Source organism: Homarus americanus, unplaced genomic scaffold (genome assembly GCF_018991925.1).
Source record: "Homarus americanus isolate GMGI-L3 unplaced genomic scaffold, GMGI_Hamer_2.0 scaffold23578, whole genome shotgun sequence".
Taxonomy (NCBI): domain Eukaryota; kingdom Metazoa; phylum Arthropoda; class Malacostraca; order Decapoda; family Nephropidae; genus Homarus; species Homarus americanus.
The window spans coordinates 4,248,148-4,273,345 of NW_024733231.1; the positions used below are offsets into that span (position 1 = coordinate 4,248,148).

The following is a 25,198-nucleotide window of genomic DNA, read 5'->3' on the forward strand; positions in this document are numbered from 1 at the left end:
TATTCATACTATATTTTTTCTTCCACAAGTTTAAGGTGAGTATATAAATGAAAGTCTCATCAATAATGCCTCTCTATTTCATCAATATTTACACCAGTTGTAGGCTAAGATTTTGTTTTCTATATGTTAATGTTGTTTGTAATTTAGTAAGCATAATGGCCTTGTTTAGATACGTACAGCACAGAACATCCTTTTATATACAGTGCGGTCATTACTGTGAGTAAATAGCACAATTACCGGCATCTAAAAATAACTTAATTTAACACGTGGATTTTCTCATTAACATTAACTTTCAGAATGACAACACTTCTTTTTCTATTAAATGTAAAGTTTTGACAGAACTGAAAGACTATAGAGGTGCGACAATCCCTGCAACGCCTCACCGTAATATTAATGATTTTGAATATTTGTTTGTCTACGAGGCCTTGTCGGTGTTCTGCTTTCCTCGCTGCACTGCTTCTTCATACAGCTTGTTACCATCTTCCCACGGACGTGGCCCTCGGATATTCTCCCAGTTGCTGGTGTCAATCTAGGGAGTAAATAAATTGAATAATTAATTAAGACACAAACTTAAAACATATCTGGTTACTGCAAATGGTACCGAGATACTGGGGTTAAACTTATACAGAACTGTATTGTTTTGAACAAGTATTAAAGGTGAGAAATTATGAACCTGGACATACACAAATGTTTTAGTATCAGTTTCCATCTAAAGAGGAATTAAGATACGGCACGGTACTGGGTAAAGTGAAGCAGGACACACAATAACGAGGGTTGTGGTTATTTCCTTCTAAACTGTGCTATAAGAACACTAAATGATACTTTCTGTTTCATAGTTTATTACAATGTTAGGTAAATCATACAAACTTTATTAAGAGTCTACATACAGTATATGATCTGATAAAAAATGATAGGATTGTCAGTGAAGAATTCCAAGTAATACAGTACAGCAGGTGGCAGTACAGTGTGAGGCACCTGTACACTAATTATACTGTATTATGGAGCATTCTCTACTGTAATTTAAGAAATTTTTTTTTTTAGCTTTCAGGGATTACCGCTAAAATAATCTAAGGGTCGTGGTGGTATCCGAGGGGTGTATATAAAACAGGATTACACAATGTTACAATAACTATCATTTGCTATTACCAACGATTACATCCCACTTGGATGATCATCTGTTTTATGCTATTTTTATTCCTTTTACTTGTCATGATCAGATTAGGTTAAGTTGGACTAGGTTAGGTTACGTTTAATAGCATAAAATAGATGATCGTCCAAGTGGGATGACACCTTACCAACACACAAGATATCACTGACTTCATAAATTAAGCATATTGAACCAAATGCCTAAATACCTTGTGGTGATCCTTGGTCTTAATGGCATGTATAATATAATATAAACACAGCCCAACACCAAGAGACTGCAACTGTACCACCACTCCTTACCTTAGTGATCTTTTTGTACTCTGTTTCCAATGTAACTTCAGCCTGCGGCTTCATAGGGATGCCTAGTTTCTCGGCATCTTCCTTGGTTATATTCTTCCGATTGCGAAAATCATATCTGGCAATGGAAAAAAGAACAATCAGTACAAGTAGCCATTATTGCATAATTTTATTGCAACACAGTATCAGATATTCCACTGACAATGAACTGTAATGGCAAATACCCACATTGTTCCCGTCAATTCACCATGTATCAACTCCCCAGTGCCACTAAAACAATGCTCAAAATATAGCTTACACTCAACCATGTCCCCCGTAATAAGTTTTGAAATCAGTCTGGCTTGAGTAATAAGTGTGTTTGTGTAAACTTCTGCAGGCGGGTTCTTGGCTTGGTTGGATCTGGCAGGAGTATTCAGTATATAAACCCTAATTTTACATTATCATAAAGTATTTTTGTAAGAGAAGGCTATATGGATTCTTAGTATAGATTAACCTTCAACACAAGTTAAAAGGTGTGCAATAAGTTACAAAATCAATGCATTCATTTTTACCTTATCTGTGAAAATTCTTTTAGTCCAAATGATCCTCCGACGACCAGCACAAGAAAGGGCGCCCCAAACCGCATAAACTTGCCCTTCAGGAACCTGCTTCCCATACCCACACAGCTCCTGAGATAAAATAGGAAGGACATCGTCAGCAGCAAAGTTTTTAACAAGGTGTAGAGCAATAAGTGGCAATGGTATAATTTTTGGGACACATATTCAGTATTATCCGAGAGTCTGATGGATGGCGAAACTTTAAGAGGTGGAATTATATTTATTCTGGAATCTCAGCTGCCAATTTTACATAAGGTAATTAAATACTACAGTAATCCAACATTAACAGAGGCATTGTAAGTTTGTAAATGTTAATATCCTCTCAATATCCAGGCAATATTCTAGAACCTCATTTGGGATTTCCATTTCTCACTTAATATGTTTATTTTTGGCTTATAATTATTGTGTACACCAAAAATTACTATAAAAAATATGATGTGGCATTAAACCTAACCTAATAATATTCTCTTTAGTTAATTAAGCTGTTACCTTGTATAATGATTCCAATAATTCCATTTAAAATTTATAACAATTACCATACTGTATACCCTAGAAATAGAAAGACATTTAAACATTTCTTCATGTATATTAAAAAAAACAAGCATGAACTGCCAAAACACATACATTAAGTAACTATGAAACTCTGAAAAAGATGGACCCTCGATATAATGGATTTTAGTCTCGATATTGTCCGTGAAATAGAGGTTTCACTCTTTGGACATATATACAGTATTGTATCCACTTGACGTAATTAGCCATTTTATGATAACATCTTGACCCCCAACTTTTCAACAGACAGAATTTACAGCTGTGGTGTTGGGAAAAAAGTCGATTACTGTTTTTTCCAACATTGTTACCAGAAAAGAAATTCAAGAAGTAAAATAAATCTGGATAGTTCATTTAGATATTCTTCCATCTACAGGGTATAGATTTCTGAAGTACTGTACCAGATAGCGCTACTTTGTTTAATTCAATATTCTAAAATTAACCTATTTAAGTTATCGGTATTATTTTAGTTTCGGTCATCCGGGAAATCAGTAAGGTTACATTAGATTAGGTCAGGTCAGGTTAGGTTTGGTTAGGTTAGGATATCTAAATAGAAGGAGGACCAAAACTAAAATTTTACTAACCTACCTAACCTAATCTTAAATAAATTACACAACCTAACCTAAGCAATTAACACTTCTCAACTTATGAGCCCATTCGTAACTCGTGGACTGCCTGTATCCGTAGCTTCCCTGTGAACTGCCCCGGATCATGGAACAACGTGCGGAAAACTAAACCGTAGGGAAATTTGCCACTCCTCCACTCATTACTTTCCATTCACGTGGTAAGAAACTAATTTTCTTCTCTAAATAATTTCCCTAAAGAGACCCATATCTTGAGTCCACGATCTATAATGTTACCTATTGTATAAAGGGTAAATTTGCCTAGTATAATGTTACCACTTCTCAACAGCATCAAATTCACCCAAAAAAATCGAATTACTGTATCTTATAACTATTAATGGATAACTTCATTGGTAATTTAGTAATCCATGACATATCCACCAAACGTAATCCACAACAGTGTATTACCTTTAAACCACCTGTGAACATTAGTTATTGCTATTCACTATAACTCAATCATAAATAACCTATATATATCATCGTAAAATATAACAAAAATCACCAATCCAAAAAATTCTCCTTTCCCTCAGTGACCAAAATACAAAATAACAAACCATCAATCAAGGAATATTTCTATCATTAACCATTATAATTAACGTGTACTACCATTCACCTTTCTCTCACCACTTCACCACAGACTGTCAGCTCAGAATCCTTCAAATTAAGTTGTATTGTTTTCTTCTCTAGCAAGTCTGGATCACACATACAGGATAACGAATGTCACATGTAAGAGTTTTAGAATTATTGTAAGATGGGTGACAGGGAGGCAAGGAAGACGAAGGTAATTACTCTGATCTATCTCTCAGACAACAGGTGGCGCAGAGATCCAATATCCGTCAATATGAGTTTGGAGAATTAAGAAAGATATATCGGTTATGGTGGGAAACCAGTCCACTTCAGCCAAACCCTTGGATATGTGTGAAGGTTTCAGATGGCGAACCAAAGTTACCTTAATTTAGTAATTGTTACGTCATGGAATGTAAAAAAAAAAAAAAATTTACCCTTAATTTATTTAAGAATGAGGGTCAATTTATAGCTAAGGTACATAATTCCACAGTTTTTTTTCTAATGATAAGTTCAGGCAAAAACACGATGGCTTTCATTTACTACACATTTAGCGCATTTGATTTTAAGGTGCACCAAAGAGAGGGTAGATTCCACTAACTGTATTGAAGTATATATACGAGTAGACAGTTAAATAGTGGTAATCGTACAATTCAGGGAGGAGGTGGGTACATGGTGGTGTATTGGTCATCGTGCCCGAGTAGCAAACCAGTGTACCCGAGTTAAGTTGGAGTAGAAGCTGTTTGTAGTGTGTAAGCATTAGATGTTATGGGTGGTTAAGAGGAATGTCTCTTCTTTTTAATCATAGACGTATATTACCCTAAATTGCTTAATCGTGTTTAGCAAAATGTTATTGACTGCTAAATGATGGCGCCATTGTCAATAGCTATCGTCTTTTTTGCCATCTTTTTTTGCCATCTTTTTTTTACATTAATTTCCCGTTAACAGGAGGATTATTGAACCGATTAAGGATGATAATTAATTTAACCCTTTAAAAAGCGATTTAGAAAATAAATAACATAATCTACCCACAACAACTAATCTTTATCCGTTTTCTTTTATAGGTTATTATTACTGACGGGAGGTGGCGGCATGGTCTTGTTCCGGCATCACTTTATAAATACTGGTGTTAAAATAAAGTTTACTCCTCCTTATTTAATGTTCCCTGCCAGCCAATGTTTACTACAGAGAATAATGACGGAGTACGTCTCTCCCTCAGACCTTTCATGACGGCAGTTTTAAGGTAAGAATACACGAATATTTTATAATAATATTAGTGTCTAAGGTATGAGATATATAGGGAAAGGAATGGAACTTTGATGTGATTATAATTGAAATAGCTGGTAGCCTTAATAGTCATGGGGTCACCTAGTGTTAATAAGTAGTTTGGTTTTAGTTATGACGTCTGACCCGAGGTTGTAATATGACCTACACAAAATATACGTCCTACTGAAGGTGCATCACACACACGGTCCTTCATAGTTAACAAGTACAATACAGCAGGAAGTCAGTACAGCCGTAGATATTGTTAGTTAGATCAATGGCCTGGGTTATTCAGCTATCAAACGAAGAATATTATAGAAGAGAACTTATTTCTTATTTCATGGATAAAGCTAAGGGAGTGGAGACATAGCCCTTAGCCATTTTTTATAATGTAGGTTTTAAAAGCTAAACGGTGGACCACTTCCCCATGTAACCTAAGCTAAAGCTAACCTAAAAATAATATATTTTTATTCTAGGGTAAGCAGACTATAGGTAGGTTTTGTTGATTCATCTGCAATAAATAAAAATACTGTATTGTATAGTGTAATGATAATAATATTTGTTGAAAGTGTTCATGTGTATGGGAATGACAGTTCTAGGAAGCCACTGTTGCTATCATGTGTATAGCCAAAGTAATCACAGATATTGCTATAGTATGTGGTCTACCGAGCTGGAGTTTATCTGCAGTTGTTGGAGATTTCTGGATAAAAGAATATTGATTGATGAAAATACTTTATTGCAAAGGAAAAAAGTATTATCTTGGTTTAATTTAACTTTCAGGTACCCATTGATAATTTTTATTAAGTAAGACTGACAGGTTTTCATTTTTAACCTTCCCATCTCCTCTTGATTCATGCTGGAGAAAACAAACACCCACACACACCCTCATACACCCACACACACCCTCATACACCCACACACACACTACATACCCACCCATCTTTTTTTATTGTCACTTATTCATTCTTAATTGTATAATATATGTGCTCTATTGCATCACCATCCACTAGAGGACTCCCAAATATGTCTGATTAATGCCTATCTAGTTAGTACTGTAATAATGTCTGTAAATACTGGCCCCCTTACTGCTGCCACAAGACCCACAAACTGGTATACCTTTCTGCTTTGTGATACTGCTCTCTTCTTAATAATTGGACAGGTAATGGTGCTTAATTTGATACAGATATACAGGTATAATATTATAAAGAGATATAGGGTGTTTTTTTTTCAGGTAATGCTCCAGAAATAACAGGTATATTGTACATATGTTATATATGACCCTTGGTATACAAATGGCGAATTCACAAGGGTAAGGTAAAGCAAGGGCGCCATGCATACCTCGAGGGGAATTACCAGTGAATTTTAAAGTGTCTAACTCAATCTCAAGTTAAGTGAAATGTTTTGGAAATGGCGAGTAAGTGTATGTGTGTGTGTTTGGTGATGAATGAAAAGTGCCTTAAATTAGGCTACTGTAACTTGGTGCATGGCGATAAGTGTGTTTTATTTCCCTCTCTTTTAGTTGTTTTAAGTGTTTTTTGTAGTTGTTTTAAATGTTTTTTCTTGTTTTCTTGTAGTTGCTTAAAATAGTTTGTCCTAGTTTTTCCTAATTTTAGTTGTTTTAATTAGTGTTTTTGTCCTTCTTGTAGTTGTTTTAATGTGTTTCTTTTCCTTGTAGTTGTTTAGTGTGTTTTTCCTTGTTTTTCTGTGTAGTTGTTTCAAAGGTCATAACATTAACTCGTACATTACTAAAAAAAAAAGACTAAATTCTCCTCGTGATTGTTATTTCACTCCTATATGCCATCATAACTGATTCAGGGGATTACCACAGACGGAAATTAATATGAATCCATCCTGAGGCGTTTTTCCGCTGTTATGGCATTTTGAGTTGTGACGATTAGGGTTAAGATAAGTCAATTAGTACAGTACAGGAATATACATGTACTTGTGTAGTTATTGTTATTTATTGCCATTTAATCTTTTGAGTACGTAAAATAATTGATAAATGTTGCCAAAATACACAGAATAGTTAATATTTATTGTCATTAAATCTTCAGAGTACAGAAAAATTCACAAACTTTCCTAATTTGATGAGATTTGAGGAGCAACAGATAGTAATGATTTTGTGGTGATAAATTTTCAAACCTTGATAGGGTGAAAGTCAATAATTCTGAGCCCACACTCTTATCTAGTACACCCTCTGTGGTCATCCCTGAAACTGTTAATGTTAGGTTGAGAAGAATAACCTTTTTAGTTAATATATTAAAGATTTACAGTACAGTGTGTGGAGAAGAAGAATTCATCAGGCAGGGAGAGAGTGAGGTGCTGTATGGGAAGGTATGGGTAGCTGGGGACTTGGCAACATTACATAGAAGTGGCAGTTAAAAGTCCAGACCATAAATTCATTTTTTTCGTTTAACTATGAGGCAGGTGCAGCTTAAACTCTCTCCCTGCTGAAGTATTTTTATTTACAACTGTACATATTATTCTGTATGTATTTTATCTTAAAGTCTCTTTCTAACAAACAGTAAATATTTTCCTTAAAGACTGTACTAATACTATAGCCAGATGATGAATGATAGTGCTTGAATATAAAGATGTGAGATAATCTTTGTTTTTAAATATCTAGTTATTATGTCAGGGCAGATATTAATGTTGGCACCACTGCATGTTAAAATTTATGTTGGGGTTACAAGTAAAGTTAAGTTTGGTGTATAAGGTCAGGTCATCAAGGGCTCAGGGAAAGGTGATAAAGTACTGTACTGTATTATCTCACATGTGGCTCGAGAGGTCCAGTATCCAGGGTGTGGTCAGCAAATGACATCGTGTTCCTGAAGCCGAGAACACAAATTAACCAAACTTAACCAACTTAAACTAACCAAAGCTAACCTTAACCAAATCTCTAACTAACCAAACCTACCCTGGGATTGTTAAGTTTGGTTGGTTTGTGTTATCGTAAGCATCGGGGGTATAGTTATATACATCATTTTTTTAGAACATGACAACACATCCTTTAGCTTATCAGTTATCATGGCTCGGCTGCTGGACGCTCTCAGGCCACGTGGAGTCATCAGAGGCTAAATAAATATTAATGCCATCACAGGTTGCACAAAGATGGCTTGGTGGCAGCAGGTGTTGGCTGTGGATGCCAAGTTTAACAACCATCGTGCTCCGGCTGCCCCTGGTTTCAGTAAGTGAACACCTCTGCCTCTTCTTCTTCAGCACGTAGTACTTACCTCATCCAGGAACCTATACAGTATTTTATATCTGATAGATCTTATGCTTCTATTGGTACATTGTGGGGTATTTGATAGATCTTATACTTCTATTGGTACATTGTGGGGTATTTGATAGATCTTATGCTTCTATTGGTACATTGTGGGGTATTTGATAGATCTTATGCTTCTATTGGTTATTTGATAGAGACACTTGTAGGGGAATATCGTGGTTGTAGTGTTGGCTATTCATTGGTCAAAGTTGAGGTCATATTGTGTAATGTTTCCTCTTCATATTAGCGTTCACCTTTTTGGACATAGTTTGGACTGTCAGTGAAACAAAAGTGATTCTCTTGAGATGTGGAAGAGGGAATGTGTAATTTACTGATGTAGTTAAGGTACAATAAGAGATGACTGCAGTTCTTGTGGGATTTTGTCATATTTTTCATAATTGTGAGAAAATACTGAAGCATTTACTATGAGGGGACAAATTAAAGCATGCATATGGATGTATCATTGTACGGGATTATTTATCAGATAAGTCTTTGGGTTAAAAACATTATATTGGATGTATTATGGCTGATCAAGGATATATACTGTACCAGACACTTTATCAGACATAACCCATGGTATTGTATAACCAACTAACTACTGGTGATATAATTGGCAGTTTCAGTCAGCTGCCGTAACACAGGTTGGGGCAATGCATGTATTAAACTCAGGGTATAAAGAACTGGTGTATCAGATAGTACCTCCTGCCATAGTTTATAAGTCACAAAGTCTGTTCTTTGATCTTCTCTGTCACTACACTTATCTGCCTCTATATTTAGGGTGCTTAGAACCAAGACTTAACTGGTTTTGAGGATTTTCCAATTAGTACCTGAGTTCTGGGTCAGGTTATACGAGTATATTTTTCTCTGGTATCGTCCATTTGTCACCCTAGGCTTTCCGGTAGGCTACGTCAATTTTGGCTTCTGCACAGTTATACGAGCTTACTTACCTTAAAATGCTTATGGTATCTTATTTGCATTATTTACTGACTTTACATTGTTTTATATTTTTAGACAAGCTGATATTTTTTCATGGCATTACTTTTGATTTTATAAATGTGTGCAAACTTTTATTTTTATTCCACTTTTAGGACTGTCTCCCCTCGTCATTTCCTCATGGGCCAGTTAATGGAAGAAAATGTAACAATAATGTTTAGCTGTGAATCCAAAGTCGAGGCAGAGGTTAGGTTAGGTTAGGTTAGGTTAGGTAATTGTGAGTAAGAGCAGCGGTGGGCACGGTTCCGCTAACCGCTAATTAGCGAAGCTAACTTTATCGTTAGCGGATTAGCATTTTCGCTAACTTTGGAAACCATTAGCGGACCAATTAGCTTCCGCTAAATTTAGTTCCGCTAACTTTAAGTCTGCTAACAAAATTTATACATGTTTGTTCCTGTCTGTTGTAAGCGTGTGATGCCGCGACACGTGTCTCCAACAGCCAGTCAGGCACGCTTGGCTGACTGCATGTTAGTACGCCAAACAAAATTTTCTAAAAACTTACTTTTCATTAAAGTTTAGAGTTTTCTGTTTATTTACATGACTAAGACCAACAATAAGTTACATAAAAATGCACTGGTATAATGTGTATGTGGTTGGTATTGCATATTTACATGAATAATGAATAAGGCCGATAGGTTGTATGAGAATGCAAATTAATTATTTGTGAAATTGTGTACAGTGTACACCTTGATAAGTTGATCATCATCTGATCTTGGCATGATGCTATTTGCTACCTGTGCTATACAGTACTATAATTTTTGGATTCGTTTAATACTTTCTGTCTTTTCGTATAGTAAATAAAGATTATAAAGTGTATGTTGAAACTTGAATGTAAACTAATGTTTAATTTCATTTGTTCATTTAATTATTTGTGTACACCCCTTGATCATCATCTGATCTTGGCATGTTATACCCTTTTGGAAAGCTCTATGTCTAAGCTACAAGACAACATATGAAAATTTCAGCTCTCTAGGACTGCTTTTAAGGGTTTTAGAGCAAAAAAAAATTACGAAGCTAAATTCATATAATAAAAGTCAGCGGTTAGCGTTAGCTTCCGCTAATTTTTTTAGCTGTTAAGCGGTTTAGCATTAGCAAAGTTAACTTTTTAGTTAGCTGGTTAGCGAAGTTAACTTTTCGTTTAGCTGTGCCCACCACTGAGTAAGAGTGTGTGATGATAAATTCCCAGAGGAGTTTACATTGAAGGAACCAGTAATCTGAAAGGTCCTCTCTTGTGGAATTACTGTACTTGTAAAATGGCACTTATTACACTAGGGATTAATGGTGTTTTTGAGGTAATCTATATATATTTACTTGTATGGTGTGTTGATTCACCAAAAGCATCTCCACCCCAGATTATTTCACCTAAAGATTATAATCACCCTGACACAATTGGGTGGGGTGAGGTTAGGTTAGGTTAGCATTAAGGGGTGTTGGTAATCTTTATGTGAAATAAACTGGGGTGGAAATTCTTTAGGTGATGTGATATGTTGTATGATGTGTTCTTCCTATATAAAAAAAAACCCATACAGCTTGACTAGTTTATTGAGCACATTATTATACTGAACCAGGTGAGCAAGATTAGTAATTGAGTGATGAGCTTAACTTTCAGGTGTGTTTGTGATTACGTTAGGTTATATCATCGAATAAGCCCTTGATTAATTAAGACTGAATTACTGAATCATAGTTACTGAGATTACTAGTTTTATAAATAGCTTAGTGATTGGTTAAATTGGTAGAGTATTATGCACTAGTAGATATTTAAGAATTGGAGGATGATTGAGTGTTTTTTGAGAGTGTCTGAGTTATATGCCAGGTGTGTTTTCGTTTTGGATTCCACATTAATAAGTGTCCTTTTCAGAGACTGTCTATATCCGTCGTCGTAGCCAGTTGCTGAGGGACAGTGCTCGGGAGGAGGTGTGTGTGGGAGCATCGTTGTTGATGTATTTTTTTTCCTGAGACAATACAGTATTGTTATTACTGGAAATCAAACAAACATTAGAAGACTGAAACTTGTACTAAAATTATATGGATTTGGGGACCAGTGTTGGCCTCTTTAAATGTACTGGTATATATAACTCATTCTTGTACAGTACATGTTTCACTTCGAAAATCTGAGCTGCATTTATCCGAGAAAAATTGAATTGCTTACACAGCCCTACACTTCTTAATCTTTATTAGTCGCATAAATAAATAACTGTACTTGTTTTTGTATTATTTTCAACATATTTATTTTGTTACTTAATGTATTTTCGGTTATATATATTATGTACCTGTATTAGTTTAAAATTATCATGGGTTTTTATTTCTTACTTAGTGAAATATTGTTTTTTTTTATTGGCCTTCAGTTATCCGAAATGGCTCTGGTCTCAAGTATTTTGGATTGTTGAAGTTTATACCTGTACTCACACCTGGAGAGACTGTCAGTGGTGCTATAGTTATTTAGTTTAATGTACAGTTAAGTTTCTTTCTTGTAATGTAACTTGATTTCCAAAGTTTACATTTACATTACTGTGAATCTTTCCAGTTACTATATTTAATTCATGTTTGAAGTACTGTTCACCATCGCTGTTTCTCACAGACATTACTGAATACGTATTGTGGATTTGGTTGGCAGGATAGTGGTGCTGTGCGTAATTATCTGAGGGTGAGACTAGCATTGTTACAGCAGCGTTATTGTGTAACGTTGGACCAACTCAGCCTCAAGAGTAGGCCAGCAAGTCTTCGCTCAGCTTCACGGCTCACTGTAGAGGTAGGGAGTTAATGCTCTTTCCTGTAGACTGGAAATACTGTATAGTTATTTGTAAGGAGTGACTATGTGTAGAGGTGCTGGTGACAACTGTAACCTTGTGTCTCTTTTCTTAATTTGATTTTTAAAAGAGTTTTGTTATGTCTAAGTTTCCTACAATGTACATGTTCACTAAACCTGTTTTATGTCAACAGGGTGATTCACCACGTTGTATGAGTCGGAGTATGAGTATGTCGCAGACGGGCAGCCAGGGCATCGAGGGGCCGCAGGGACCACCAACAGCTGGCTCCGTCGTGCCCACACAGCGAGCTGAGGCTTCTAAGGCTATAGTGGGTGGTACTTCAATCGGGGAGAATTATGCCTTCTCTGGAGTGCACCACATATTTGATCAAGTATGACTGAAACATTTAGTATTATTAGTTGTAAGCAGTTTCCCAGTACTGTACCGTATATAAAAACAACTACAGGTATAGACCCTCAAAACCTCAGAAAACCGTAGAATCTCAAAAAACAGTTGATATTAATACTACAGTACGCTCATCTTCAAACAGCTGATACCAAACAGTAATAACTTTCTCTGTGTACCCGAGATGCAAGCCCTGCACTGTACTGTACAAGTTACTTTATATTTTATGTAGCTTTACTATTTTATTACCATTTGATGAGAGAGGTGACTAATGGCTGTAAGGAGCTTCACTTGCTATAGTTTTAATCCTTTTTGGTCTTCTCTTGTAAAGATGGGAATTTACAGTATTCCCATAATACTAATTTTTTAAGAGTGAGTTAATTGTTTTATTCCTTTTCAGGTTCCAAGTGAAAATAACATCTCCATTTGTTTCCCTATTACAGCATGCAGACAGTGTTACAATGGTGAAATTTGCTCACAATGATCAGGGTCTACTTGCATGCTCTTCCCTAGATGGAACTCTGTCAGTGTGTCAGGTCGCTGAAGGAGAACCTCGGGTGCTCCACACTCTCCGTCACCACACTGCTGGTGTAACAGGTGAGGTGTGAAGGATAATCTATTTTAAGGACCCAGACTTAGTTTTATGGCACCACAGTTTATACAGCATGTTATCTCACTCGTTCTGTTGGTCTCTATGGATGAAGTCATTATATTCTCCATTTAATACTGAAGCTTGACGGTGTAAGGTTAGTGTTCCATCTTGGTGAATGTTGGTCACTAGCACAATTACATTTTTATTAGATGTGGACTTCATCCATCATTGCCTCTTCTGTTCTCAAAATAAATTCTAAAATGTTCCCTCCCCTCGTAGGTTCCATCACATTATAAATATTACTTCTTCAAATTTCTGTCTTGATTTTATCCATTTTCAGTTATAGTTTCAACTTTATCATATATTGCAGGGTTTGACTGGTCGTCCACAAATGACCTCTTGCTGTCTTGTGGGGAGGACGGAGCCATCTGCCTGTGGAGCTCAACAACAGGCCATTGCCTTCGTACAGTTAGTGATCAAGTGGGAGGGCAGGTCCTCTCTTGTCTCTTCCATCCACTCAACTCCAACTGGGCTGTTGTATCCTTTATAAAATATCATTACTGTATATTATATTTTTATATACAATACATGTTTTTATGAAGTTTTTAATGCCCTTGTCTTAAGGTGGTGAGGCATTATAGGGTTACCCCCATCTTGTAGTTCAACCATCTGTATGGAGGCAGTTCCCTTCACTAACTTCAGGAGGGCTTCATGGATTTAACTGAAATTGTGTTTATTGGTTTATGTTTAGTGATTATTTACTTTATACATACATTTATTTACTGAAGTGGGTTCTATCCTTCTAGGTTTCATTGCAGAGCCTAATGCAAAAGGGGTTTCAAATACCATTGGTAAAAGTAGAGATCCTCTTTTCAGTGTTCTTTCTGTGTTAGGTGATATAGATGATTTATTTTCCTACTGCTTGACCTTAACTTGAGTCCCACAGCTGGGCAACAGTCGAGGGCTGGTGCAGGTCCTGAACATCTCCACCGGCCACTACCCTAAGGGAGGAACGAGCAAAGTCGCTGGTCAAGTCACGGCCTTAACCTTTGATTCTTCTGGCAAGACACTATGGGCTGGTGATGATAAGGTTGGTGTTTACATCACTGAGGTTGAGGAAGTATGTGTTTGTATGGACATTTTTACTTGTTTTCATAGTATCTTCCTGTACTTGTTCCAGGCAGCATTTGTTTGTATGTGCTAGTGTCATCTGGTGTGACCTGAATTTGCTGGAGCTCTTTTGCTGTCACACTGAATAATAACTCCAGCTACTTACATTATCATAAAGCCTTCTGTACTTCATATATGTGAATGAAAATGGAGTTATGGGTTTTACAATTATATTTTTCCCTTCAGGGTATAATTATCTCATTCCTCTTCGACCTTGGAAGTGGAGGTCTGAGAAAAGGCAAGAGGTGTGTGGTGAACGAAGGGGCAGCTATCACCAGCCTATCAGCGCGCACCTGGGCTAGTCGTGAGGCGCCCAACCCAACGCTGCTTGTCAGTGCTGCCTGTAATGCTCTACTCTTGTACAGGTTAGATTCTGCCTGTCTGTTTGTTCATTTTAAAATATTTTCTTTATGGTGTGATGCCAGGATGAAGACACTGAAGATTAATGTATATGAAACATGTAGTATTATGACTGTTGAATGTTGGTTAGGTTAGGTTTGTGCAGGAGGAATTATTTGTATACTTGTTCCTTTTTTTTTGACATTGAGCAGTAGTCTTAAGTCTTGCTACAGTGAAACCTCTATATAATGGACTCGTATCTCCATATAATCTATTAGATGGGAATTTCATATCTAACGGACCCTCGATATAATGGACATTCATCTCTATAATAGTTCGTTAGATGGAGGTTTTACATATAATGAGGCCTCGGTAAAACCAATTTTCCTCTCCATTTAGTCCATTATATATAGATTTCACTGTATTTATTATATCATAGTACAGTAGTCTATAATATACTGTATAACTCTATTACAGAACTTGAAGACATTATGGTGCAGTAAATGTTTGTTATGTAGAATATTAACAGATCATAAAGTGGATAATGGAAGTGTGTGTGTTGCTCTAGATATTTCCCATCCTATACTGTATCAGGAATCGTGTTACCATATTGAAAGAAACATATTATGGGGTTATTAATAATCCTAAAATATCAATACATTATATTGTGTGCTTACAGAGTGGTGGACAAGGAAGGTGGTTTACGATTGAAGCGGAAATTTAACGTTGCTCATGTGTACCAACCTGTTCGCTCGACCTTCTGCCCTCTCATGTCCTTCAGGCAGGGAGCGTGTGTGGGTAAGTTCTCTGGTTTACTTGTATGTGAAGTTTAAATAATGCTTAAAGTCTTATTTTCCTTCATTGTTTATTTCTAGACCATAATTCATCCATTGTTATATATTATACCTTAAAAATAGTTAGTGTCACCAGCCAAGGCCCTGTGTTATATAGATATATGTCGTTCTAGTGAGTGGCTGTGAGGATTGCAGTGTTTGGTTCCTGGACGTTGAACGGGACACTCGGCCGCTCATCAACCGCCTGCAGGGTCACGCGGCCCCAGTCTTGGGCGTCACCTTCAACTACGACGAGTCCCTGCTCGCTACTTCAGATGCCACTGGTCTGGTTATTGTGTGGAAGAGGCAGTAGATTTACACCCTTGAATGTACTGTATGTTAACACTTTTATGCCACCTGATTGTTTAACTACAGGCAAGTATGTTGAATGAAGGAACCTTATTTTGTGTATATATTGAACTTTCAGAGTTTTTATAATAAATTTTAATATTCCAGTTTTCATAAAGGTCTTATTTTGTTATGTTTAATAGAGTTTTGTTTATAACGACGCTAAGGAGGATAGGGAAGACCTCATCTGACGTTCGTATCCCACGTTTGTATGAAGACAAGGTTATGAAGCTGCTTCTTACGTATTGCTACTGTCGGCAGAGTGTTCAGTTTTACCGTGTTCAGAGACAATTTTAATACATATAAAAACATTCACATTGGAGTAATAGTTAAGTAGTTGTATATAGTAATTATAATACAGCTCTTGTGGTAGTGATAGGGAGTCACAAGACCTACCACAAGACCTACCACATGACCTACCACAAGACCTACCACATGACCTACCACATGACCTACCACATGACCTACCACAAGACCTACCACATGACCTACCACAAGGACCTACCCACATGACCTACCACATGACCTACCACATGGACCTACCACAAGACCTACCACCCTATGGGACCTACCACATGACCTACCACATGACCTACCACATGACCTACCACAAGACCTACCACATGACCTACCACAGGGGCTACCACAGGGGCTACACCATGTTGTTTTCACCACTGTCTTTATTACTCTGGCAGTTTTAAGTTTCCCATGCATAATATCTATTGCCCTTTCTGTATGTTTAACCCAATTCAATGTTTTGTACGATCCGTCTTTTTATTTTTATATACTAAAGAATGTTATTGTAAAAATATGACTTGGAGGATAATTTGTTCTTAATGATCTGACAGTCACCCAAACAAGCAACCATTGCACTTGTTGTTTTCATCTCAGAATCTCACATTTTATTTCTACTGTTAAACTCTTAGTCTGTTACAAGTACTTAATTGTGTTTGTCCTGTTAGGTAGAGCAAATGAACCGAGTCTCTGTTGCTTCTTATTCCAGTCAGAGGTTTTGCCAGAGTCTATAATGCAAACAAAGATGATACAGAAAAAACTGATTATTAATTAAGTTTTCTTTATGTAACTGGAGTTTATAAATTTTTTGCCGTACGGTACACAGTGAAGCCTCTATTTAACGCACTATATAGAGGTTAAAGTTCATTATATCGAGGGTCCGTTAGATGCGAAAAACCCCATCTCACGGATTATATAAAGAGAGAAGTCCGTGGTTTCACAGATATGATTGTATTTTCTCGCGAACTACTGTTTATGTATCGAGTTTTTATCTGATCTTATTTTGGTGGTGTGGCCAGATATGACGTCAATGTACTATAACCTCTTGTGTATGTCTTCCCTTCATTCTAGCTGCTGTGGTAGATGTGTTTGCTTGTGGTCTTCCCTCTTACATGACAAGGCTCTAAGATTTAAGTATAGTTTATCAGACACTTATAAACGTTGGAACTTAATAACCTTGCGATGGATTACCTGAAGATTAGACACCCTAGATTATTTCACATCCTAATGCTAACCTAACTAACCATAACTTAACCAAACCAAAACAAAACAAATCAGACCTAACCAACCCAAACCTAATCTAACCAAACCTGATATGAGACAGTTGTGGAAGTGAAATACCATAACAAACACACCTTTGACAGCAGGAAGAAAAATCTTTTGAGAGAGTACAGATAATGGTGGCTTAATCCATCTTATTTCTTTATATTTTAGAGTTATGAATTTTAACATTGAATATATTATACTATATACTTTAACCCTCCTGTGAGATGATTATTGGAGGCTGTGTAGTCTACGGTTGTTGTATTAAATGATATATTATGCTATGTAAATGCTCTAAAAAGATTCAAATAAGAATGTACTGTAGTAATAAAAGTTTCTTGCTGTAGAAACTTGTAAATATATAATCACTGTGATGGTATACTGTGCCTAATGTTAACCAGTGTGTGTGTGATAATAATAATAATAATAAACGGTTTATTAATAGAGTTGCAGCCGGTGACTGAAAATATACAGACTTACATTTGATTTAGACAATGATATAATATGCATTGAATACATATTAGGGCATAATATAGGGCTTAATAATTACTGTTTATGCCCTAAAATAACCTAAAACTTAACCTAACCTAATCTAGCTATTAAGTTTGTGGTCCTGATGTATTGGGTACCATAGTTAATAGTTAGGTTAGGTTAAGGGGGCCTCCTCATTGGACAGGGAACTTTGACCAAAATCCTGATTGATAGATGATGATGACCCTTCATTATCATATCATCCTCTTCACCATCTGTTTTATCAGTCTATCTTGGGGTTGCTGGGAATTGAGGAGTTTATCTCATCTCGACTCCTATATTTAACTCCTATATTTACTCTCCATTACTAACTTACAACGATTCATTTTCGTCCTGTGGTCAATATCAGCGAGAGATATCATTGGCCGCTGTGATCTAGAATATATATAGACCAGCTTTGCATTGGTCTTGTATTGCTTATGTTGTTGCATCGTCACACCATCAAGCATGACCTGTAGTGTGATTTGGGCGTTGTCTGGTTGTGTAAGTGACCCATTAGTGTTTATGACCTGTACACATGTGGTACTGAAAGATTTCCTCCCCTCTCTCTTCATAGTTGTGCTGAAGTGATGGAAGGTGTTTTTAATGAGTGGCTAGATAATGCCCCGAGTGTGATTTATGCATCCGTCCCATATCTTGGTAGAGGGTAAGAAAGGTGTAGTGTAGTATTTTAAGTGTTGATAGATTTGTGATATCTCATTCTTTATTTTTTAATTACTGTAAAAAGACCTTGAATAAAAGTATATATGTATTAATGGTATTTTATCCCCTTATATTTTTGGAAGCTTTTATAAAGTATATATATATATATATATATATATATATATATATATATATATATATATATATATATATTTATTTATTTATTTATTGTATTAGTTCTGTATTTTCTTTTACATGTAGCTTTTTTTACCACACGTCATTGTGTATTTATCGTTGTTCCTTGGTAAACATTGGGGAGAGGCTGGTTTAGATACTCCAGAAGTATGTATGTTGTTTTTTATATTCAGGGAATAATTGGCGAAATTTTTCCTTAAAAGTACATTTAAAATATATGAAATTTAACATAAAATACTGTGTCTATATTGAAGGTGCATAATCAATATATTATTGACAATTCCAAAATTGCCGGTTGAGGGATATGAATGAGCGTTGGCAGTGGAAACTCGGAGGAGACCAATGCTAGGAAGATACCACGAACACGACTTAAACTATTAACGTATTGTTCTAAAGCAGATGCCCAAAACCTAACAATCCTATGGTAGGTATTATAATTTAAGCTTATATTATATTTAATTATTTAATTAAAAGCGTAAATGTTTTGATAGTCCTGTTCGGAATAATTATATTTAATATTGGCCGTCCAGTGTTTTGCAACATTATTGGAACGCCAGCCAGTGAGTGTGAGGTGATGTTCGTGTGGGGGTTATGATCAATCAGTACACTGCTGACTCTCAGAACGTAAGGTATTACGCCTATACTGTCGCAGAATTATTTATATATTCACTATTTTGGACAGTTTGTTTGTTATAAAGATAAACAACCATAAGAAAAGAACTGAAAATCCTTCGTGTGTTGACAATCAGCTGACTTGTGGAGGAGAGTGGAAGTTATTGTTGTGGGAGGTTGACCAGGGAGATCTAGGCTGAGAGGTCATCATCCACTTGAAGACTTGACACCAGCTGATCCTTGACACCGGTAACCTTGGCAACGTGAGTACTTGGACTCCCTTATCCTGCAGGGAGTACATAATCTTGTTGACCTATAACCTATTCTACCTCAAAGGCCCTATAGACAAGTGAAATGGTTGTTTGATGCGACCGAACGAGAGGTGTTGGTAGTGTGTGTGTCGTGGAGGTACTGTGATGATGATGGATGAGGTATTTAAATGATGATGATTAACCCTTTGAGGATGATTAATTTTTTTATTATGATAATTATCCATTGGAGTATGATAGGACTTAGTGAGTATGATAATTAGCACTTTGAGTATGATTATTAGCCCTTGTTATATGATAACACTTAATGAGTATGCTAATTAGCCCTTAGAGTATGGTAACACTTATTAAGTATGATAATTAGCCCTTGGAGTGGGGAAACAATGAGTATGATAATTAGCTCTGAGTATATTAGCCCTTTGAGTATGATAATTAGCCCTTTTAGTATACCCTAACCATTATCCTCATGTATATACCAGGCAAAGATATAATACCCGATCATACTAATAAGACTGATCAGAAACGTATCCTTATTAAATACATTACTTAGAGATTTCAGTTTATTATGTTAAGTACACTACAGTACTATGCCCTTACTGAACTGTGTAGTGTACTTATACTGTCAGGGTTTATGAAGTCATTATTAGAGTAACTAACTACCGTCATCAGGGGAATTGTTTAGGTTAGTTTTTAATCATTAATTTATTAGTACAGTGCATTACAGATATTTTATTATTTTAGGATACCATATTACTGTTTGGTAATGGTGATTGAAATATTTATGAGGTATTCTGTTATTTTTATTCGTGTCATTTAAAGAAAGAGTTCATGGTCATTCAATTATTAGTATTTACATAGTACAGTATAGGGATATTTAAATGTTGCAGCCATTTTTTCATGTGTACAGAACATTATAATGTATAGTATTTTGGTTTTTTTAATACTAGTGTATGTATACAGTATGTGAAACACAAACTCTAAATAGAAATGACTGTAATTTATTCTTTTGCTTGGCCACACAGGTACACAGCCTAGGCCCTTGGGTGTAAAAGTTTCCTGAGTTGGAATTTTATTCTTTCATTATCAGGATAGTTTTTTTTTAAGATTTCTTTCTAGTTTGGATGTACATTAGCTAAAACAACTATCTGTGCATACTTTGTGGAAAACAATATGAGACCATGGACGATAAATTTAGGTCTATGAGGGCTGTCATTAGTCACACGTAATATTTTGGAGCATATTGACCCCCACCTGCACATATAGTTGTTTTAGCTATTGTACATGCAGCTGAGTTTGTTGACTTGTATTAAATGGCTCAGTTTTTTGTACATGTTAAGCACTAGGTATGGAGTTAGGAAGGAATATGTCAGGTGTGTACAGTACTAAAATAGTTACAGTGTGTTTTGGAGGTGATATGGGAGGCTTACTGTATTGATGTAAAGTTATTGTGATACTCTGAGTATACAGTGAACTTACATCACAACAGGGAGTCAGGTATAAGTGTTCACAGGATATGAGGTATTATCTTAGAGGCTTGTCCCTATCCTCAGTGCTGGTAATGGTATTCCTGATTCCTGACCTAACAACAGTACCTATTCTTAGACTTTTCTTTAGGAAGGATGATTTTCATGATGCAACTTCCATCTTTTTTCCCTGTTTTTGGTGTGCCTCTCCCATGACCCAGCCTCTGTACTGTAGTTTGGGGGTCTTCCTGCTGTGATAAATGTTCATGGTCCTGACTGGTCACTTTAAGTTTTCATGGAGGGTTGGCAGGTGGTGATGAGTCACTGTTGGCAGGGGCTGTGTGGGTTGTAGTGTATCTCCTCCTTCCTGTCGGTGTAGTGGAAGGGAGAGCGATGCAGGATGTTTGGATGTAGAGCAGCAGGTTGTAGGTGATGATCTGGTCTGTCTAAATAGCTAGTTCTTGTTTATGATTTGTTTAATGTGGCTGTCTGAAAGGAAAGTTGCATTGGTCTAACATAGTATAAGGAACTCTGGATTTCTCATCTTTGATTCCCTTTCCATGAGACAGATTCGTGACTCTAGTTCTTAAGGATTCTCTCTTGGGTGTGATGGACTGTCTGTCTTAAGTCCAAGTCTTTGTGAGTAAGATTCTGGTCATGGGTTTAGTGAGACGATATCCTCCGGTGAGGGTGGGGTGATCCTACAAACTTTAAGCTGAACAAATCCAATGATTGCTCAATCTTCTTCTAAGCTCTGATATTTTGACATTGATAGCACAAATTAATTCCTGGTGACCATAAATAAATGAAGAACTGGCGGCTTTACCTCCAGTAGAAGTAACGTTAATAAAAATAATGATATCTTTTCTCAACTCGGTGATGTACTGTATAAGGAAAGGTAGACAGGAACGTGGCCGGACATTGTGACATGATATTTGAACCAATGCTTGTATGGTACATTAGGGCATTAATGTGACAGCCTAGCCTCTGTCATGCGGGCACACTGAGAAGGGGGATTGGTATGACTTTCTGTCTAGTCTCTGTACAGGTATTTGTGAGCTAAGGGTGTACAGTATACTGCTGATACCGACTCAATCCCTCTGCCAATTTTATTTTACGTGATGATTATGCACCCTAACCTAACACTATTTAATCTAATCAAAAGTAGCATAGTCTAACCTAACAATATAATTTAACCTAACATAACCTAATCTAAGCTAACCTAACCTCATCTAATTTAACTTAATGTAATCTAACCTAATCTAAGCAAACTCTGCCAGGTAGTGTTAGGGTGTTTAACTTCAGGTGAAATGAGGTAGGGGGTGGTGGTGTTCAGGTGCTCTCTATCATATATTGCTTCCTCAAAGAATATTTGTATCAGAGACCAGAGAACTGCTAAGCCAGTACAAACTTTAATCACCCTACTGCTGGACACACAAAATCATAATAATAATAATAATGACAATGATATTAATTGTAGCACGGTCATAAAATTGGTAATGAAAATGATAATGGTAATAGTAATGATGATGATAAAGATAAATAAATAAAAATGAATACTTTTAGCAAAACTACATATTTCCACGTTTAGATCGCAGTTGACATTTATTTTCTTTTAAAAAACCCAGACGCTTGTGGATGCTTATAACTTTCTATTAGGGAAAACTCGGTGTGGGTGTGTACAAAAAGTGGTGCTGCGTGTAGTCATGGTACTATATATGCTGGACCACAACTAAACATGTTCTACCAGAAGGTGTGGCTGTCGTGATTGTGTGTGTGTGTGGTCCAGCAAGTTATGAGTTGTGTTGTGGTGTTGGTAACTATGGACTAAGTTAATTCTTATCATGTGTGTGTGTGTATGTGAGGGGTATCGCCTGGTAGTGAGTCGTGAGAATTTTGTATAGTTAAAGGTGAGGTGTTGGCCAGTGGTGAGGTTGAGGCAGGCTCACCACCACCTAAATGTGACTTTATTTATGGAACAGAGGCTTAGTTACCCTTTATTTACGCAACAAAGGCATAATGCTTATTTACACAACTAAGGCATAATGCTCATTTACACAACTAAAGAACACTATATTTACACAACTAAGGCATATCAGGTATTGTTTATTTACACAACAAAGACGTACTGTTTATTTACACAAGAGGCAGAGTTTATTTACACTCATCACAAAAACAAAACAAAAACATTTACTTGGGCAGTTATGTGCTTAGTTAATAACAATAATAAGTTAAAATAAGCTGGGAGGTTAATCTTCAGGTGATCCGTTTAGTACTGTATATTGTAACGTGGTAGGTATTACTCGTTTATATTGTATTTACAGAAGTGCAGATGTGGGGCTATGTGTGTGTCCATGGTTCCTGGTAAAAGTGCCCGCTGGGAGAGTGTGTGTGTACGTTTGTTAGTGCCACCAAGCCTCTCGCTCCATTATCTTAATTGTGTTGTGGCATTATGGCGGGGATTACGCTGATGACGTCATTTTAATCTCATGACTGACTGGAAGTAAAAAAAAAATTGAGGATGTGTTTATTTATTTTTAGATTTGAAGGAACACACACTCGCCGTCGTACCAAGGCACACACACACACACACACACACACACACACCAAAGTTTCACCAATTCACGTCACATTCACAGGATATATAATAAAGTTAAGCCAATATAACCCTGGCAATAAGCCCTGAAGTGTGAGATAAAACCCCAATACAACTTTATACCCCACTGCGAGTCCGCCATTAAACTGGTCCCCTGTTGTCTATGTATTACAACAGGGAGTCGGGAAGAGGGAGGGTGGGTCAGTCTTGAACACACATTAGGTCTTGGCAATATACAGTTAAGGCTCGTCTGTTTTGTGTTTTAGTAATATTTATTAATTGATGTATTATTGTTGGTCAAATTTGGCAGTGTTTAATTTTTTTTTTTGGTGTTTTGTGTTTGTATAGGAGCGTAATGGAAATAAACATCTGGTTGTTTTTTTAGCTAACCTTGGTCAAATTGCTTTACTATATACTTTATGGTCTAGGTATACATGCATTAGAAACTATATACCTCCAGTGTCTATGTATTCCGTATACCTGCAATGTCGATACACATGCTGAACTGTATGCCTGCGAACTCTTATACGTGCATTGTTAAGCCTGTTTTAAACTTGTGTGATGATTTTAGTGAATAAACTTAAAATATGTAGAGTAAGGAGTGTTTTGAGGGAGGCGTATCACTGCCACAACACTACTGTACTGCTGTTTGGTACATGTTGAAGTTCACGGTTGGGAGTTGGCATGGCATTGATTTTATGTCTGGACACACAAACACAGCTCAAACACACAACCAAATACACACACGCAGCTCAAACACACTGTAACCGTCCTCTTTATAAACACACACAGCTCAAACACACTGTGAACGTCTTCTTTATAAACATACACAGCTCACACATACACACATCTCAAACACGCACAGCTCACACATCTCAAACACACCCCCCCCCACACACACAGATACAGCGACTTGAGTAGATTTGTATGCTGTATGTGCCCATGTCTGGGTCATGCTTACGGTAATAACTTATCAAATATGTATTAGTTCAGTGTGGTGAATTATAGGTTGACGGGCCTGGTGTGTGTGTGTGTAGAGCCGTTCCTCAAGTCAAACACAATCACCAACCATCCTCATCCACCACCACACTCATCCACCTATCATCCACCCCTCACCTACCAAAATTATCGGCAAGCATAGGCAACAGTGTCAACAATCAACAGTATAATTGGTTTTCATCTTAACAATTAGCCAGGCGCAGAAGACGAACGCTGCGCTGATAACGTATTTAAAAGGACTCTCCCGTAAGTGAAAATTGTGTTCCTGAAGGTGCAAGGTGCTACATGGCGGGGGCCTTGCACCTTCAGGAACACAATTTCCCCCTCCTCCCGCATTCCTCTCCCCCCCCCCTCCCCCCCTTCGATTCCATTGCTATTTTTATTCAGCGCAGGACAAGTATAATGAATCTGGAATGTAAAATTATATTAGGGTTTTTTAATATACCGTATACGTATATATACTTTAATTATACACGATATAAAAAGTATAATTATAATATTGATTGCATATATATAAAATACTCAAACATTTAATTTATTGTTTATCAGTTTTAACGTATCGAATCGTACTGTCGTGTTGTATGAATGACGTTACGTTTATATCAGT

General features: G+C 36.6%; 3 protein-coding genes across 12 annotated transcripts in view; 2 read left to right on the forward strand and 1 right to left on the reverse strand.

Moving 5' to 3' along the window:
• Positions 1-61: 61 nt before the first annotated feature.
• Positions 62-4,119, reverse strand: LOC121869572 (cytochrome c oxidase assembly protein COX16 homolog, mitochondrial-like). Of its 4 annotated transcripts, none has more exons than XM_042370989.1 (4): positions 3,822-4,098; positions 1,995-2,108; positions 1,447-1,561; positions 62-529 (listed from the first exon to the last, which is right to left on the reverse strand). In XM_042370989.1, exons 1-4 carry the CDS (start codon positions 3,911-3,913, stop codon positions 416-418), a joined length of 435 nt encoding a protein of 144 aa, XP_042226923.1. In that variant the 5' UTR covers positions 3,914-4,098; the 3' UTR covers positions 62-415. The 4 variants fall into 4 exon arrangements, with proteins under 4 accessions (XP_042226923.1, XP_042226922.1, XP_042226927.1 ...); XM_042370988.1 differs by having other exon boundaries at positions 1,995-2,111; positions 3,822-4,086; XM_042370993.1 differs by having other exon boundaries at positions 1,995-2,111; positions 3,833-3,939.
• A 725-nt stretch (positions 4,120-4,844) lies between these two features.
• On the forward strand, positions 4,845-16,161 carry LOC121869571 (WD repeat-containing protein 13-like). Of its 2 annotated transcripts, XM_042370986.1 has the most exons (11): positions 4,848-5,015; positions 8,136-8,222; positions 11,152-11,207; positions 11,908-12,042; positions 12,234-12,431; positions 12,889-13,042; positions 13,408-13,574; positions 13,984-14,127; positions 14,394-14,572; positions 15,226-15,344; positions 15,514-16,161. In XM_042370986.1, the coding sequence occupies exons 2-11, from the start codon at positions 8,147-8,149 to the stop codon at positions 15,690-15,692; spliced, it is 1,407 nt and encodes a 468-aa protein (XP_042226920.1). In that variant the 5' UTR covers positions 4,848-5,015; positions 8,136-8,146; the 3' UTR covers positions 15,693-16,161. The 2 variants fall into 2 exon arrangements, with proteins under 2 accessions (XP_042226921.1, XP_042226920.1); XM_042370987.1 differs by lacking the exon at positions 11,152-11,207 and having other exon boundaries at positions 4,845-5,015.
• A 3,071-nt stretch (positions 16,162-19,232) lies between these two features.
• The window catches only part of LOC121869573 (protein-tyrosine sulfotransferase-like), a 35,952-nt gene continuing 29,986 nt past the window's right edge, over positions 19,233-25,198 (forward strand). For all 6 annotated transcript variants that reach the window (XM_042370996.1, XM_042370994.1, XM_042370997.1 and 3 more), the window contains exon 1: positions 19,233-19,527. The gene's annotated coding sequence lies outside the window, so the exon portion shown is untranslated. The remainder of the gene's footprint in view (positions 19,528-25,198) is intronic.

Coding starts and splice junctions, on each gene's coding strand:
- LOC121869572 (XM_042370988.1), bottom strand. CDS start 3,913: ATGTGTGATCCAGACTTGCTAGAGAAGAAAACAATACAACTTAATTTG. Junction 2,112..3,821: donor GGTGAAGTGGTGAGAGAAAG/GTGAATGGTAGT, acceptor ATTTTATCTCAG/GAGCTGTGTGGGTATGGGAA. Junction 1,562..1,994: donor AAAGAATTTTCACAGATAAG/GTAAAAATGAAT, acceptor TTCCATTGCCAG/ATATGATTTTCGCAATCGGA.
- LOC121869571 (XM_042370986.1), top strand. CDS start 8,147: ATGGCTTGGTGGCAGCAGGTGTTGGCTGTGGATGCCAAGTTTAACAAC. Junction 12,432..12,888: donor TGCACCACATATTTGATCAA/GTATGACTGAAA, acceptor TCCCTATTACAG/CATGCAGACAGTGTTACAAT. Junction 14,128..14,393: donor TATGGGCTGGTGATGATAAG/GTTGGTGTTTAC, acceptor TTTTCCCTTCAG/GGTATAATTATCTCATTCCT.